At 50.1% G+C, this 17,873-nt stretch overlaps 1 protein-coding gene across 1 annotated transcript in view; it reads left to right on the plus strand.

Moving 5' to 3' along the window:
* Positions 1-4,622: 4,622 nt before the first annotated feature.
* The window catches only part of LOC121862341, a gene marked incomplete at its 5' end in the record, with an annotated part of 34,559 nt that continues 21,308 nt past the window's right edge, over positions 4,623-17,873 (plus strand). The window contains 3 exon segments of the mRNA XM_042360562.1: positions 4,623-4,786; positions 7,626-7,792; positions 8,341-8,486. Coding sequence (XP_042216496.1) covers positions 4,623-4,786; positions 7,626-7,792; positions 8,341-8,486 — 477 coding nt within the window.

Consider the following 17,873-nt stretch of genomic DNA (forward strand, 5'->3'; position numbering starts at 1 on the left):
CTCCATCACCACCACCTCCCCCTCCACTCACCACCTCCATCACCACCACCTCCCTCCATCACACACCTCCCTCCATCACCACCTACCTCCATCTCCACCACCTCCTCCATCACCACCACCTCTCCATCCCACCTCCACCTCCACCACCACCTCTCCTCCATCACCACCACCTCTCCTCCATCTCCACCACCTCCTCCTCCATCACCACCACCTCTCCCTCCATCACCACTCACACCACCTTCCTCCATCACTACCACCCCCCTTCCTCCATCACCACCCCCCCTTCCTCCACCACCACCACCTCTCCCCCTCCATCACCACCACCCCTCTCACCTTCCTCCACCAACACCACCCCTTCCTCCATCACCACCACCACCCCCTTCCTCCATCACCACCACCCTCCTCCACCACCATCACCCCCTCCATGACCACCACTCTCCACCACCACCACCTCTCCCACCACCACCTCCCTCCACCCTCCTCCACCACCTCCCCCTCCACCACCTCCTCCCCCCCCACCACCACCTCTCCCCACCACCACCTCCCTCCACCACCTCTCCTCTACCACCACCTCTCCTCCACCACCACCACCTCCCTCCACCACCACCTCCCCTACCACCACCACCTCCTCCACTACCTCGTCCCTCCACCACCACCTCCCCCCTCCACCACCTCGTGCAGTACAGTCAGGTGTGCAGGTGAACTAACGCCCTTAATATACTCACGTGCAGTTTATACCTGTTACTGTATACTCAAAACAAAGTGTACTTGTAGTGGAAATTGAATGTGAGTAAGATAGTGACACACCACTATAGACCTCTCTCTCTCATGTATATAACATTCACTAGCCCACAGCACTATGAATTATACCCCGGAAATATACCTCCGGCTGGTCTGTGGTGTAAATAAGCCTAGTGATATACCATGGTAGACTCGCGTTATATCTGTACGTATACTGGCTCACAGAAATATACTTAGAGCAGGTCTTTGATGTGGGTGGGCGAGGCGTGAACAGCCAGCCTCCCTCACCTCGGCCAGAAATATCGTGTGTTTAGTAAAAGGAAAATAAACGCGGCATTTTTGAACGCACCTCTGAAACGCAAAGTTCTGCGTCTCTCAACTTTTATTGTATCTATTTTTACGCTCATTAGCGGAGCCACAAAGTTGTGACTCAGTGAAGACAGTGAGGGAAAAAACGCTAAAAAATTGTGAGAACTCCCCTTGGTGTTACAGAGTGGACGAGGGGACGTTGTGGTGGAGGAGGAAAGGTGTGGGAGAGTTGATGGTGTGGTGGGGAGAGACGTGGATGATGTTGTGTCTCTGTCTGTCTCTGTCTGTCTGTAGTATCGGGAGAGAGACAGGTCTTCGGGGTGACTCTGAGAGGTGACAGAGGTAGAGGTAAACAGTGGTGTGTAGATCAGAGGGAAAGAAATGTAAATGCTATAGTTATGATAAACATTGTACACACACACACACACACACACACACACACACACACACACACACACACACACACACACACACACACACACACACACACACACACACACACACACACACACACACACACACACACACACACACACACACACACACACACACACACACACACAACACACACAACACACACACACAACACACACACACACACACACACACACACACACACACACAACACACACACACATACACACACACACACACACACACACACACACACACACACACACACACACACACAACACACACACACACACACACACACACACACACACACACATCACACACACACATTACACACACACACACACACACACACACACACACACACACACACACACACACACACACACACACACACACACACACACACACACACACACACACACACACACACACACACACACACACACACACACACACACACACACAATTGAGTGAACTGGGTACGCCAGACGTTGCTAGACATTGGCACTGGCGATATTTTAATGACCCGGTCCAGAAGGTGTACAGGGCGAGCGTTGTAATCGTTCAGCCGCACACGAAATAGTTAACGGGAAAAGTTGGTATGTGTTGATCTCTCTCTCTCTCTCTCTCTGACTCCCTCCGTCCCTCACCTCACTTCACCTCACCTCTGACCCGCCTCTTCCTCCCCCAAATTGAACCTTGTCTTGAGTGGTCAGGTTGAGTCAGTTGAGTGTGGCGCTTTACGTAACACAACACCTGCCTCAATGCAGTCTTCCTCCTCCTACTCCCCAGGGCGCAGCCACCTCCTCCACCCCTGCCATTCCTCCCTTCTTCCGCCTCCTCCTCCTCCTCCTCCTCCTCCTCTTCCTCTTCTTCATCCGCCTCCTCCTCCTCCTCTTCCTCTTCTTCTTCTTCATCCGCCTTTTTCGTCTTCTTCTTCTTCTCTTCTTCTTCTTCTTCTTCTTCTTCTTCTTTCTTCTTCTTCTTCTTCTTCTTCTTCTTCTTCTTCTTTCTTCTTCTTCTTTCTTCTTCTTCTTCTTCTTCTTCTTTTTTTCTTCTTCTTTCTTCTTCTTCTTCTTCTTCTTCTTCTTCTTTTCTTTCTTCTTTCTTCTTCTTCTTCTTTCTTCTTCTTCTTTCTTCTTTCTTCTTCTTCTTCCTTCCTCTTCCTCTTCCTCCATAACCTAACCTAACCCAAAAGTAGTAGAACCAAATATTAACCAAAACATAATGGTTGGATGAGAGGAGGAGAGACATAATGGTTGGATGAGAGGAGAGACATAATGGTTGGAGAGAGGAGGAGAGACATAATGGTTGATGAGAGGAGTGAGAGACATAATGGTTGGATGAGAGTGAGAGAGACATAATGGTTGATGAGAGGAGGAGAGACATAATGGTTGGATGAGAGGAGTGAGAGACATAATGGTTGGATGAGAGTGAGAGACATAATGGTTGGATGAGAGGAGTGAGAGACATAAGGTTGGATGAGAGGCGTGAGAGACATAATGGTTGGATGAGAGGAGTGAGAGACATAATGGTTGGATGAGAGGAGTGAGAGACATAATGGTTGGATGAGAGGAGTGAGAGACATAATGGTTGGATGAGAGGAGTGAGAGACATAATGGTTGGATGAGAGGAGTGAGAGACATAATGGTTGGATGAGAGGCGTGAGAGACATAATGGTTGGATGAGAGGAGTGAGAGACATAATGGTTGGATGAGAGGAGTGAGAGACATAATGGTTGGATGAGAGGAGTGAGAGACATAATGGTTGGATGAGAGGAGTGAGAGACATAATGGTTGGATGAGAGGAGTGAGAGAGACATAATGGTTGGATGAAAGGAGTGAGAGACAATGGTTGGATGAGAGGAGTGAGAGACATAATGGTTGGATGAAAGGAGTGAGAGACAATGGTTGGATGAGAGGAGTGAGAGACATAATGGTTGGATGAGAGGAGTGAGAGACATAATGGTTGGATGAGAGGAGTGAGAGACATAAATTATGGAACGATAAAAAACGAAACTAAGAATTAAGAGAGAGAGAGAGAGAGAGAGAGAGAGAGAGAGAGAGATCACAGGTAAACAGCTGCCTGGGGCCATTTCTTCATAAATATACAAGAAGAGACGAGAGAAAAAGTTTAGCTGGGGAGCGTCTTAAACTCATCTCGGGTGGAGAGGTTTTGCCCGCGGGTTGCCTGGAGCGCCTCAGATTAGAACTCCCAACACAAACTGCGGTATTCTTGTTGGATTGTCTTGGCTCTAATGGACTAAGGGAAAACGCGACAGCCCGGGGGTCCTTAGGGGAAACTTCTCAATTTTCACTTCATTGATTTTCAAATCGTGGGGGTCGGATGTGTGCAGGTTTGTTTAGGGCGAGAGAGCGCTGGGATGGAATGCTAATTTGGACCCTATGGGTGGAGTGGTGGATGCCTACCCCTGCCTTTGTTGGTTCGAGATTTCTGAGCTTCAGGATTTCCTTCCCAAATGCATGACTTTACAACTTCTTCTTAAGTTTCTTATTTACGTATTTCTCTGCAGGACGGTTTCCGCATTCCAGGCTGAGTTTGTTGTTGTTTTTAGGTTCTTCCTTCCTTTACACTAATATTCGTACACACACACACACACACACACACACACACACACACACACACACACACACACACACACACACACACACACACACACACACACACACATATATGCCTAAACACTTGTATATGTACAACTAACAGTCAGGTAATGTGTGCACTTTTTACATGGCTTGTGGTGCGTGAGTGTATCAGTGAAGACCATCTTGTTGTGTTAAGGTTCTTCTTTAGTTGTGTGTTTTTATCTTCGTTATTATTTGTCTCTCTTCCTCTCTTCCCACATACGTCCCTCACCCCTCACATACTGTACGTCCCTCACCCCTCACATAATGTACGTCCCTCACCCCTCACATAGTATACGTCCCTCACCCCTCACATACTATACGTCCCTCACCCCTCACATACTATACGTCCCTCACCCCTCACATACTATACGTCCCTCACCCCTCACATACTGTACGTCCCTCACTTCCCATATAGTCCCTCACCTCCTAGAGTACTCGAGTACATGACCTCCTAGAGTACATGACCTCCCTCCATAATTCCTCATTGACCACCTTCTCTCCCGGCAGGCGAGACTATGGGACAGCAGTACGAGGCTCGTCAGGGCGAGGCGGAGGTAACTGGACTGTCCTTCCAATCCCCCGGCACCACCCACCTCCAGCGCGCTGCCCAATTCCCCAAGGACGCTCGCACCCTCAACTCAGACTTCGACGCTGTCCGTAGTACGCTACAGGTGAGCAAAACTGAGGAAGTGTTCAGGTAGAGGGCCCAGAGAGGGTATAAAGAGTCTGGGTATGTATACACGACAAACCGCAGTCATAAAGGTATGATAATAAATACACAGCTGTTTACTGATGTGGTGGATGAGTGGATAATTCCTCGCCTTCTCCCGAGGTTCACTGGTTTTCGCCCAGAGCGCCTTTAGTTCACTCGAGCTGTAAATTGGTACCTAAATTTACAGTCGAAAGGTGAAGGCGTTTTAGTGCATTGCCGGCCACACTGTCGCCTTATGTACTAACAAACAGCTTGTGGGCGTTGATGTATGGGCACTGTAGATATGTGTCGGTAGGGCTGTGTGGGTTAGGATGTGTGAGTGGGTTTGTGTGGGTAGAGTGTGTAGATGAGGTTATGTGGGTGAGGCTGTGTGTGTAGGGATGTGTAGGTGGGGATATATGAGTAGGAATTGTGTGGATGACGTTGTCTGGGTGGGGCTGTGTGGGTTTGACTGTAGGTGGGGCTGTGTGGGTTTGACTGTAGGTGGGGCTGTGTGGGTTTGACTGTGGGTGGGGCTGTGTGGGTTTGACTGTGGGTGGGGCTGTGTGGGTTTGACTGTGGGTGGGGCTGTGTGGGTTTGACTGTGGGTGGGGCTGTGTGGGTTTGACTGTAGGTAGGGCTGTGTGGGTTTGACTGTGGGTGGGGCTGTGTGGGTTTGACTGTGGGTGGGGCTGTGTGGGTTTGACTGTGGGTGGGGCTGTGTGGGTTTGACTGTGGGTGGGGCTGTGTGGGTTTGACTGTGGGTGGGCTGTGTGGGGCTGTGTGGGTTTGACTGTAGGTGGGGCTGTGTGGGTTTGACTGTAGAGTAGGGCTGTGTGGGTTTGACTGTAGGTGGGGCTGTGTGGGTTTGACTGTGGGTGGGGCTGTGTGGGTTTGACTGTGGGTGGGGGCTGTGTGGGTTTGACTGTGGGTGGGGCTGTGTGGGTTTGACTGTGGGTGGGGTTGTGTGGGTTTGACTGTGGGTGGGGCTGTGTGGGTTTGACTGTGGGTGGGGTGTGTGGGTTTGACTGTGGGTGGGGCTGTGTGGGTTTGACTGTGGGTGGGGCTGTGTGGGTTTGACTGTGGGTGGGGCTGTGTGGGTTTGACTGTGGGTGGGGCTGTGTGGGTTGGGCTATGTGGGTGTAGCAGCGTGGGTGGGGCTGCGTGGGAGGAGCTGTCTCCACCTCCCTCACCATATGTAGAAGGATTCTTAGCTTCACTACAGCGTCTGAAGATGTTATATAAGTATAGGAACATCTTAGCAGCTTTATGTTTGGGAAAATATGATAAGAGTCCACAGAGGAATGGGTCGATCTGAGTGAAACTTGGCAGAGAGTGGTCAGAAATCAGAGTCAGTGCTGGAGGGCAAAAACATCGATTTTTTTTCATTTTTACTAAATACTTTATCTCATAAATGTATTGACCCATTTGCCTTAATCTTGTAGGGCACCCCCCTACATCCCTGTGTAAGGTGAAGCGCAGAAGCGTTTACAGCGCCCAACAGGGAAGCATGCTAAGTTCATGCTTGCCTTATGTCTCATGAGTTAAGGGCGTAGAAGCCTGAAGAGTCAATGGTGTATGTCATCAAGTTATTGGAAGCTCCAACACCTTGTCCCTGAATACGAATTCGCAACTTTCGACTTACAACAGGTACCTACTTTACTGCTAGGTGAACAGGGACTAATGGGGGCTAAGAAGTAAGTCCAAACAACTTCCACCGGCCCGGGAATCGAACCCGTGACATCTCGCTTGCGAGGCAAGAACGGTACCGCTTCTACCACCAGCGCCCCCAGGGAGATAGTCATGTAATTTTAGAAGATATAGGTCAAAGGTTGAGGTCAGAATTCAAGGTCAAAGTTAACTCTTAGTTTTTTCCCATCTCAATAATAATAATAATAATAATAATAATAATAATAATAATAATAATAATAATAATAAAAATAATAATAATAATAATAATAATAATAATAATAATAATAATAATAATAATAATAATAGCACCACCACAAATAATGTCAATAATCTAACATAACACTACAGTATCTCTCTCTTTACCAGTTGTCAACACAGAAAGTTATGGGTGGCTCAGTGGTCATACACCTCACTACCCCGGGTTATACTCCCACCAGACGCCTTACAGTGTCTCAACCAGCTGTTACGAGCGAGTGACTTAAGATGTTAAACCTCTTTGAGTCGATGAACGTTAACCACGACCCAGGCCTGTTTACACCTCTCACTGCACCCTCAGTTCTGTCGTGAATAGTCTTGGGGGTAGATAGTGTCACTCTTTGTTGCGTGAGTGTTGGTCTGAGAATACTTACCCCTGTTGAGTTGTTTTGTTTGCTTAGTATAATGAACATAGCTCGAGGAGAGAGAGAGAGAGAGAGAGAGAGAGAGAGAGAGAGAGAGAGGTCAAACAGTTGATTATATTAATAATGGTGTGAGTGAGAGCATCCATGAGTGCGTGTGACCAGCTGACACCACACACACACACACACACACATACACACACACTCTCACACACACACACACACGGTGATAACTATTAACTTGAACTTAAAGAATAGAATTACTGTACATAAAATCTGAGTTAATTTTAGATTATAACCAACGTTAGTATTTGTGACTTGTTAGATACGTTGGCTAATTCCTGAAATTTCCTGGTACCAATGTAATATCTTGAGCACCTACATATATATAATTTACAAGCAGACAGTTTTCTATGTTTGGTAAGTGAGTTTGAAAGTAGCACAGTTATTCTCTCTCTACATTAATGTCATCCACTCGTCAGTAGTAACACGTTGCCATCACCCCTTCAGGAGACGGCTGACGAGAGGAGCAGCAAGGGAAGGACCAATACAGTCCGTCAACAACATCACGACTGCAACAACAATGACATCGCTGAGTGTGTCAACCTCCTTGAAGTGCTCACCAACAAGGACCTCGGCTTTGCTGCCTCCGTCGACGAGCTTAACAGAATGTGCCCGTGAGTAAGCGTCATTGTTGTGTGGCCCGTGAGTGAGCGTCACTGCTGTGTAGCCCGTGAGTGAACATCATTGTTGTGTGGCCCGTGAGTGAGCGTCATTGTTGTGTGGCCCGTGAGTGAGCGTCATTGTTGTGTGGCCCGTGAGTGAGCGTCATTGTTGTGTGGCCCGTGAGTGAGCATCATTGTTGTGTGGCCCGTGAGTGAGCGTGAATAACGTGATGTGAATAAGTGTGCCTGAAGCAGCCCAAGAGTGAACGTGATGGTTTTGGGCCGTGATGGAGCATGATGAATGTGTCCGTGATTGAGCGTGATGGTTATGCCTTTAGGTGTGCTTGATTACTATTAGTGAACATATTTACATTAAGAATAATTTTAAGAATATCAGTGAAGAAATAACATGACATTTTTTACAAATATTTTAAAAACTTCTGATATATAAGATCAAATTAGAATGTAAATTATATCAAAATGTCTTCTTACATGTGAGTTTAAGTGTTGTGGCCGTGAGTAAGTATAGTATGTCTCACTCCCTCTCCTGGTGCCCTCAGAGTGCTGCTCGATGGGCTTCAGTGTATCGATAACTATACTCGCCGTTGTCTCACGCTGAAGCACAGGGAGTACTTCAACAAGCTGTACGCGGGCACCATCCGTGTCATCAAGGATCTGTGCAACACTAAGGGAAGGTACCAGCAAGGTGAGTGTCTGGTCACCAAGCGTGGTGAACCATGAGAAGGATGTCTGTTGTAGGTCGAGTAAACAAGCTGTACTGATGTTTTGGTGAGGACAGTAGTCAAGCTTACTTAAGCTCTGTAGTTACAAGTGTATTAAGATACCCAAGTCGTTGATGGATATTTAGTATAAAACAGATCGTGACGTGTGATGTAATAGTTTTGCAAGTTTCTTTACGCTATTTGCCTTTGCACAGTATATCATAGCTCATTTAGAAGAAAAAAATCGAGAAGTAATTGAAAACCTGGATGTTAATAGATTTGCGGAACGTATTCCAGGGTAATGGTCAGCCAGTGAACTTCACAAGTTGTCCGGTCTTCTTGGATTATTCATTGACTCTGGGTCATGCAACTCGTTAACTCAGGGTGTGGTTGTTGTGTTGGCGACAGCTTCTTCACCTTAAACAAATTCACGCCTTGGTGGCACTCGGGCCAGCCAGCCACTAGGGGTAACCATTATACCGTAATACAGACGGACGGGTGTGGCCGTGATAGCGCCTCGGTAGTGAATGTTCCAACCAATAGATGTCGCCACCAGTAGTGTTCCCTTATTGTGTTTATAGTACAGTACTTAAATTTACCTTAAAATGTCGCTCTTCAGCGGTTAAAGAAACATGTCACTGCGTTGTGATATTTTACATTACCTAAAATTAGATTTATTTAATACAAAATATTTTAATGTGCTGAAATTATTTTGAAATGCTTGTTACTAAAAAGTTTAATTCTGCAAAAAAATATATAACACTAGAAATATATTAACAGTAGAGTTAATTCCCACGTATCCAAATTTTCTTAAGTTTTATTGTCATTTTCTCGCAGGTGTACCCAGTAGTAGACGAAACAATGACTTACAGATACAGTATTTACAGGATCAGCTGAACATTCACCCCCTCCTTATCTTACCTCAAGATTGATTTATTTTATGAATCACTTAAATATTAACCCCAGCTTATTTCCCCTGATGATTAAACTCCGTAACACTACCTGGAGGGTTAGCTTTCATTAGGTTAGATTAGACTGTGTTAGGTTACATTTGTGTTAGATTAACAGGTTTTGTCAGGTCAACTTAGGTTAGCGTTGTTAGTTTAAAATGAAACGCGGAAGGGCTAATTTTAAGGTGATCACCCTTTTTTTTTGGGGGGTGGGGGGGGTAGTTAACCTAAACTAAGTCACACAGCAGGTTGAGTCTGGCCCCGATGGTTGAGGCACAACTAGTAGAGGTGAGTGTATCCCCCCGGGGCAATTGACCGAGCTCCACGCTGTTCACCACAACAGGCATACACGGTCGATGGCAATGAATCCCTGATACTTTCTGATAAAATTCCTTACTTCTAGAATATGTTTACGTCACGAGGTCACACCCGCGTCCGATTTTGACTGAGGACAGCGGAGTGTTGGGGAGGACCTGACGGTGTTGGGGAAGACCTGGCAGTGTTGGGGAGGACCTGACGGTGTTGGGGAAGACCTGGCAGTGTTGGGGAGGACCTGACGGTGTTGGGGAAGACCTGGCAGTGTTGGGGAGGACCTGGCAGTATTGGGGAGGACCTATCAGTGTTGGGGAGGATCTATCAGTATTGGGGAGGACCTATCAGGGTTGGGGAGGATCTATCAGTATTGGGGAGGACCTATCAGGGTTGGGGAGGACCTATCAGTGTTGGGGAGGACCTGGCAGTGTTGGGGAGGACCTGGCAGTGTTGGGGAGGACCTATCAGGCAGTGTTGGAGGAAAAGGAGGTGTTGGGGAGGACATTGGGGAGGACCTCAGTGTTCTGGCAGTGTTGGGGAAGGACCTGGCAGTGTTGGGGGCAGTTGGGGAGGACCTGGCAGTGTTGGGGAAGGACCTGGCAGTGTTGGGGAGGACATGGCAGTGTTGGAGGAGGACCTGGCAGGCAGTGTTGGAGGAGGACCTGGCAGTGTTGGAGGAGGACCTGGCAGTGTTGGAGGATGACCTGGCAGTGGGAGGACCTGGCAGTGTTGGGGAGGACCTGGCAGTGTTGGGGAGGACCTGGCAGTGTTGGGGAGGACCTATCATTGTTGGGGAGGACCTATCAGTGTTGGGAAGGACCTATCAGTGTTGGAGAGGACATGGCAGTGTTGGAGGAGGACCTCGTAGTGTTGGGGAGGACCTGGCAGTGTTGGAGGAGGACCTGGCAGTGTTGGGGAGGACCTGGCAGTTTTGGGAGGACCTGGTAGTGTTGGGGAGGACCTATCAGTGTTGGGGAGGACCTATCAGTGTTGGGGAGGACCAGTGTTGGAGGAGGACCTCGTAGTGTTGGGAGGACCTGGCAGTGTTGGGGAGGACCTATCAGTGTTGGGGAGGACCTGGCAGTATTGGAGGAGGACCTCGTAGTGTTGGGGAGGACCTGGCAGTGTTGGGGAGGACCTATCAGTGTTGGGGAGGACGTGGCAGTGTTGGAGGAGGACCTCGGTGTTGGGGAGGACCTGGCAGTGTTGGGGAGGACCTATCATTGTTGGGGAGGACCTGGCAGTGTTGGAGGAGGACCTCGTAGTGTTGGGGAGGACCTGGCAGTGTTGGAGGAGGACCTGGCAGTGTTGGGGAGGACCTGGCAGTGTTGGAGGAGGACCTGGCAGTGTTGGGGAAGGACCTGGCAGTATTAGGGGTGGACCTGGCAGTGTTGGGGAAGGACCTGGCAGTGTTGGAGGAGGACCTGGCAGTATTGGGGAGGACCTGGCAGTGTTGTGTTGGAGGAGGACCTGGCAGTGTTGGGGGGACCTGGCAGTGTTGGGGAGGACCTATCAGTGTTGGGAGGACCTATCATTGTTGGGGAGGACCTATCAGTGTTGGGAAGGACCTGGCAGTGTTGGAGGAGGTCCTGGCAGTATTGGGGAAGGACCTGGCAGTGTTGGAGGAGGACCTGGCAGTGTTGGGGGAAGGACACCGCCCGGGAGAGAAGGTTATTAGGTCGTTAATTTTAATCCGATGCTTTAATTACCCAGCAGCTGTGTATGTATACTCTCATTAACGCTTGTCTATATTACTAACTGTCCTACACCCACATTTACGACATTTTAATTGTAATCCTACTAATTTATGCATACATTATACCAATACGTAATGATAGCCTGTCTATACATACTAATAATACAGTTTTATACACATTTAATATGACTTTTTGTACTCCAACATGTAATACACTTTTTGGGTACTGTAACATGTACTCTAGTTTTTTGATATTGTAACCTGTATTGTAGTTTTTTTTATTATTGTATTGACCATATCAGTGACTGCTATGGTTAAAATCACTGAATGACCCATCACCGCTTTCACCACTATCACTGCTACCATCACCGCCACCATCACCACTACCATCACCACTGTCATGACTACCACCACCATCACCACCACATATTCTCTTTCCGGGCGAAGCTGCTTCACTAGTTTGATATCTGGTTGAACGCCACTGGTAAAACGGTGCTCCTCCCACCCACCTACACCCATACACCCACACAACCACCTCTACCTACACACCCACACAACCACCTCTACCCACACAACCACCTCTACCCACACACCCACCTCTACCCACACACCCACACAACCACCTCTACCCACACACCCACACAACCACCCTCACCCACACACCCACACCACACAACACAACACCTCTACCCACACACCCATACAACCACCCTACCCACACACCCACACAACCACCCTATCCAACCAACACACACCCACACAACCACCCTCACACACCCACACAACCACCTCACCCACACACCCACCCTACCCACACACCCACACAACCACCCTACCCACACACCCACCTCTACCCACACACCTCACCTCTATCCACACAACCATCTCTACCCACACACCCCCACACTCACACCCACACAACCACTCCACCCACACAACCACCTCCCACCCACACACCCACACAACCACCCTACCCACACACCCAGACAACCATCTCCACCCACACACCCACACACCTCCACCCCACACAACCATCTCCACTCACACCCACACAACCCCCTACCCACACAACCATCTCCACTCACACACCCACACAACCCCACCCACACAACCATCTCCACCCACACACCCACAACCATCTCCACCCACACACCCACAACCACTCTACCCACACACACCCACACAACCATCTCCCACCCACACACCCACACAACCACCTCCACCCACATACCCACACAACCACCTCTACCCACACATCCACACACCTTGGTAGTGAATCTTTATTGTTCCGTGTATAACTTTTATTGTGATATTTGTTAGTTGTTATTTTCTGTTATGTGGTGTGTGTTTGTGTGTGTATGTCTGTGTGTGTGTGTGTGTGTGTGTATGTCTGTGTCTTTGTGCGTTTGTATGTCTTTGCGTGTGTATGTGTGTGTGTGTGTGTGTGTGTGTGTGTGTGTCAGCTTTTCACAAGCAAAACATCTATACGTATTGACACACACACACACACACACACACACACACACACACACACACACACACGCAAACACACACACACACACACTTCCACTCCACTGTCTTCCTCTCCCACCCGCTCACACATCAGAGGGTGGGTCAGCCCTCACATAGTACTGCACTACAGGGATGGTCAGCCTCATACAGTAGCACTCTACAGGGTGTGTCAGCCCCCTCATACAGTACACACCAGGTGGGTCAGCCCCTCACAACAGTACACACCAGGTGGGTCAGCCCCTCACAACAGTACACACAGAGTAGGTCAGTCCCCTCACAACAGTACACACCAGGTGGGTCAGCCCCCCTACACAATACACACACCAGGGTGGTGGATAAGTACACACCAGGGTAGGTCACAACAGTACACACCAAGTGGGTCAGCCCCCTCACAGCAGTGCACACCAGGGTGGGTCAGCTACACACCAGGTCAACATCACACAGTACACACCAGGGTAGGTCAGCCCCTCACAGCAGTACACCAGGGTGGGTCAGCCCACTCACAGCAGTACACACCAGGTGGGTCAGCCTCACAGCAGTACACACCCAGTGGTCACAGTCAGCTCCTCACAGCAGTACACACCAGGGTGGGTCAGCCCACTCACAGCAGTACACACCAGGTGGGTCAGCCCCCTCACAGCAGTACACACCAGGGTAGGTCAGCTCCTCACAGCAGTACACACCAGGGTACACAGCAGTACACACCAGGGTGGGTCAGCCCCCACAGCAGCACACACACCAGGGTAGGTCAGCCCCTCACAGCAGTACACACCAGGGTAGGGCAGCAGTACACACCTCCCTCACAGCAGCACACCAGGGTGGGTCAGTCACAGCAGTACACACCAGGTAGGTCAGCCCCCTCACAGCAGTACACACCAGGGTAGTCAGCCCCTCACAGCAGTACACACCAGGGGTACAGCAGCAGTACACACCCAGGGTAGGTCAGTGGCTCACAGCAGTACACACCAGGTGGGGTCAGCCCCTCACAGCAGTACACACCAGGGTGGGTAGCCCCTCACAGCAGTGCACACACCAGGGTAGGTCAGCTCCCCCACAGCAGTACACACCAGGGTAGGTCAGCCCCTCACAGCAGTACCACACCAGGTGGGTCAGCACCAGCAGTACACACCAGGTGGGTCAGCTCCTCACAGCAGTGGGTCAGCCCCTCACAGCAGTACACACCAGGGGGGTTAGCCCACTCACAGCAGTACACACCAGGGTAGGTCAGCCCCTCACAGCAGTACACACCAGGGTGGGTTCCTCACAGCAGTACACACCAGGGTAGGTCAGCCTCACAGCAGGGTAGGTCAGTCACAGCAGTCCCTCACAGCAGTACCAGCCCACCTCACAGCAGTACACACCAGGTAGGTCAGCCCCATCACAGCAGTACACACCAGGGTAGTCAGCCCCCACAGCAGTACCACCAGGGTGGGTTAGCCCACTCACAGCAGTACACACCAGGTAGGTCAGCTCTCACCAGTACACACCAGGGTAGGTCAGCCCTCACAGCAGTACACCACACAGCAGTACACACCAGTGGGTCAGCAGCCCACTCACAGCAGTACACACCAGGTGGGTCAGGGTAGGTCAGCAGTACACACCAGGGTGGGTAGCCCCCACAGCAGTACACACCAGGGTGGGGTGGTCAGCCCCTCACAGCAGTACACACCAGGGTGGGTCAGCACCAATACACACCAGGTAGGTCAGTCAGCACAGTACACACCAGGGTGGGTCAGCCCTCCACAGCAGTACACACCAGGGTAGGTCAGCCCCCACAGCAGTACACACCAGGGTAGGTCAGCCCCTAGCAGTACACACCAGCCCCTCACAGCAGTACACACCAGGGTGGGTTAGGCCCACTCACAGCAGTACACACCAGGGTAGGTCAGCCCCTCACAGCAGTACACACCAGGGTAGGTCAGCCCTCACAGCAGTACACACACCAGGGTGGGTTAGCCCACTCACAGCAGTACACACCAGGGTAGTCAGCCTCACAGCAGTACACACCAGGTGGGTAGCCCTCACACAGTACACACCAGGTGGGTTAGCCCCTCACAGTACAGTACACACCAGGGTGGGTTAGCCCACCACAGCAGTACACACCAGGGTAGGTCAGCCCCCACAGCAGTACACACACCACTCTCACAGCAGTACACACCAGGGTAGGTCAGCTCCTCACAGCAGTACAGGTCAGCCCACCAGTAGGTCCAGCCCCCCACAGCAGTACACACCAGGGTAGGTCAGCCCTCACAGCAGTACACACCAGGGGTGGGTCAGCCCCACACAGCACACACACCAGGTAGGTCAGCTCCCTCACAGCAGTACACACCAGGTAGGTAGCCCCTCACAGCAGTACACACCAGGTGGGTTAGCCCCCTCACAGCAGTACACACCAGGGTGGGTTAGCCCACTCACAGCAGTACACACCAGGGTGGGTTAGCCCACTCACAGCAGTACACACCAGGGTGGGTTAGCCACTCACAGCAGTACACACCAGGGTGGGTTAGCCCCCCACAGCAGTACACACCAGGTAGGCAGCCCTCACAGCAGTACACACCAGGTAGGTCAGCCCCTCACAGCAGTACACACCAGGGAGGTCAGCTCCCTCACAGCAGTACACACCAGGGTGGGTCAGCCCCCTCACAGCAGTACACACTCAGGGTGGGGCCCACTCACAGCAGTACACACCAGGTAGGCTCAGCCCCATCACAGCAGTACACACCAGGGTGGGTCAGCCCTCACAGCAGTACACACCAGGGTAGGTCAGCTCCTCACAGCAGTACACACCAGGGTAGGTCAGCTCACAGCAGTACACACCAGGGTGGGTTAGCCCACTCACAGCAGTACACACCAGGTAGGTCAGCCCCCTCAGCAGTACACACCAGGTAGGTCAGCCCACTGACACACAGGGTGGGTCAGCCCACTCACAGCAGTACACACCAGGGTGGGTCAGCCCCCACACGGCACAACACACCAGGGTGGGTCGGCCCTCACGGCAGTAACACACCAGGGTGGGTCAGCCCTCTCACGACAGTAACACACCAGGGTGGGTCAGCCCCCTCACGGCAGTAAACACACCAGGGTGGGTCAGCCCCTCACGGCAATAACACACCAGGGTGGGTTAGCCCTCTCACGACAGTGCAACACACCAGGGTGGGTCAGTCCCTCACGGCAAACACACCAGGGTGGGTCAGCTCCTCTCACGACAGTAACACACCAGGGTGGGTCAGCCCCCTCACGGCAGTAACACACCAGGGTGGGTCAGCCCTCTCACGACAGTAACACACCAGGGTGGGTCAGCCCCCTCACGGCAGTAACACACCAGGGTGGGTCAGCCCTCTCACGACAGTAACACACCAGGGTGGGTCAGCCCCCTCACGGCAATAACACACCAGGGTGGGTCAGCCCTCTCACGACAGTAACACACCAGGGTGGGTCAGCCCCCACACAGCAGTAAGAAGAGACTCATACACTTGTCACATTAACAAGCTGTTATGCAAAGTGACTGGAACACCTTGTTGGCCGGCCAGAAATAACACCCAAATAACCCCGGCACAATGCCCTCAGATATTGGCCGGTTGTAAGCGGTAAAAATCAACACCCAATTTCTTTTTTTCACATTTTCCTTACAACATATAGCGCTGTGAATGCCTCTGCCTATGCAAAATGGCTCGAAATTTCGTTCCGACTTTACCAAACTGAGTTATGATTTCATAAGCGGAAAATAATGCACAACAAATTAGCGCGCTGACAAAATTGGGCAATTCCACCCTGGGCCGGGGAGATGGACGGGCGTGTGAGGGGCGGCGGTATGGACGAGTAGTGTTGTGGTGAGGGTAGGAGCCACGACCTTGTGGACCACTGTGTTACTAGCTTTTTTACACGCTGCTGTGTTGAGTGTGTAGACCAGGTGGAAGGGAGGGAGGGCAGAAGGGGTGCGGGGGGAGTGGGATAAGGGTGAGAAAGGGAGTGGGGGAAAGGGAGGGATAAAGGGGTTAAGGAAGTGAAGAGAAGCTACTATATTCCCTTTAAGGTCGGAGAATATCCCATGAGGACTTAAAACCCTACAGAACAGCTCTCAAAAAAGGTAATAATGCCCCGACAACAATTGGTAGAAAAATGTCACCACTAATGTTAAAACTGACGTGGCTACATTGTGGAAGACGTGGGAGGACCTCAAGTACGGTACGAGGAGAGGCCCTTGGCTCCAGTGGTCACCTCCTCGTCTGCTCCCTGGCGTTAATAAGTGAAACTGGTAGAGGAATGATCAATAAACCGTATGTAGTACTTTATTAACTCCTGCGTGTGAAATATATATATTTGTCTTTAATTTTTACGTCAGCTGTGCATTTAGATATTATAAACTTTATAGTTATACAGTAGTTGTTTTTTTTGTTTTTATCTGACGGTGATTGATTAAGAAGCCCCGCCCCCCTTGCAACTCATTGGCTTACTACGAATGTTCGATTAATATTGATATATCGCGAATAAATCCATACAGAACTGCTAAGAATACCCAGTTATGCTTCATGTTAATGCCGAATTTAATGTCTGTAAACATATAACTGCTTAAAAACATTAACTTTCAAGATATGAGTGGAAAAGAGGTTTGAAATAAAGAATATTTGCATCCGAAGTCGCAAACAAATTCCGCTTTCGGTGAACACATTCGGAGTAAATTATTACCTCTTCACTTTTCACTAATTATTATGTATATCAACACAAATGACACCAAACATATAAAGCAACGGGAAAAAATGGCCGTTTTATAAAGAGTAGAATCAAGTGTAAACCTCACATATTCACGTAAAAGTGTCGTTTTACCCTAATAGATATTTCCTTGAACACCCACATCACTGTCTCAAGAGGAGATAATATAATCCTCTTCGTAAGATGACTCA

This window comes from Homarus americanus, unplaced genomic scaffold, assembly GCF_018991925.1.
Source record: "Homarus americanus isolate GMGI-L3 unplaced genomic scaffold, GMGI_Hamer_2.0 scaffold31037, whole genome shotgun sequence".
NCBI classification, from domain to species: Eukaryota; Metazoa; Arthropoda; class Malacostraca; order Decapoda; family Nephropidae; genus Homarus; species Homarus americanus.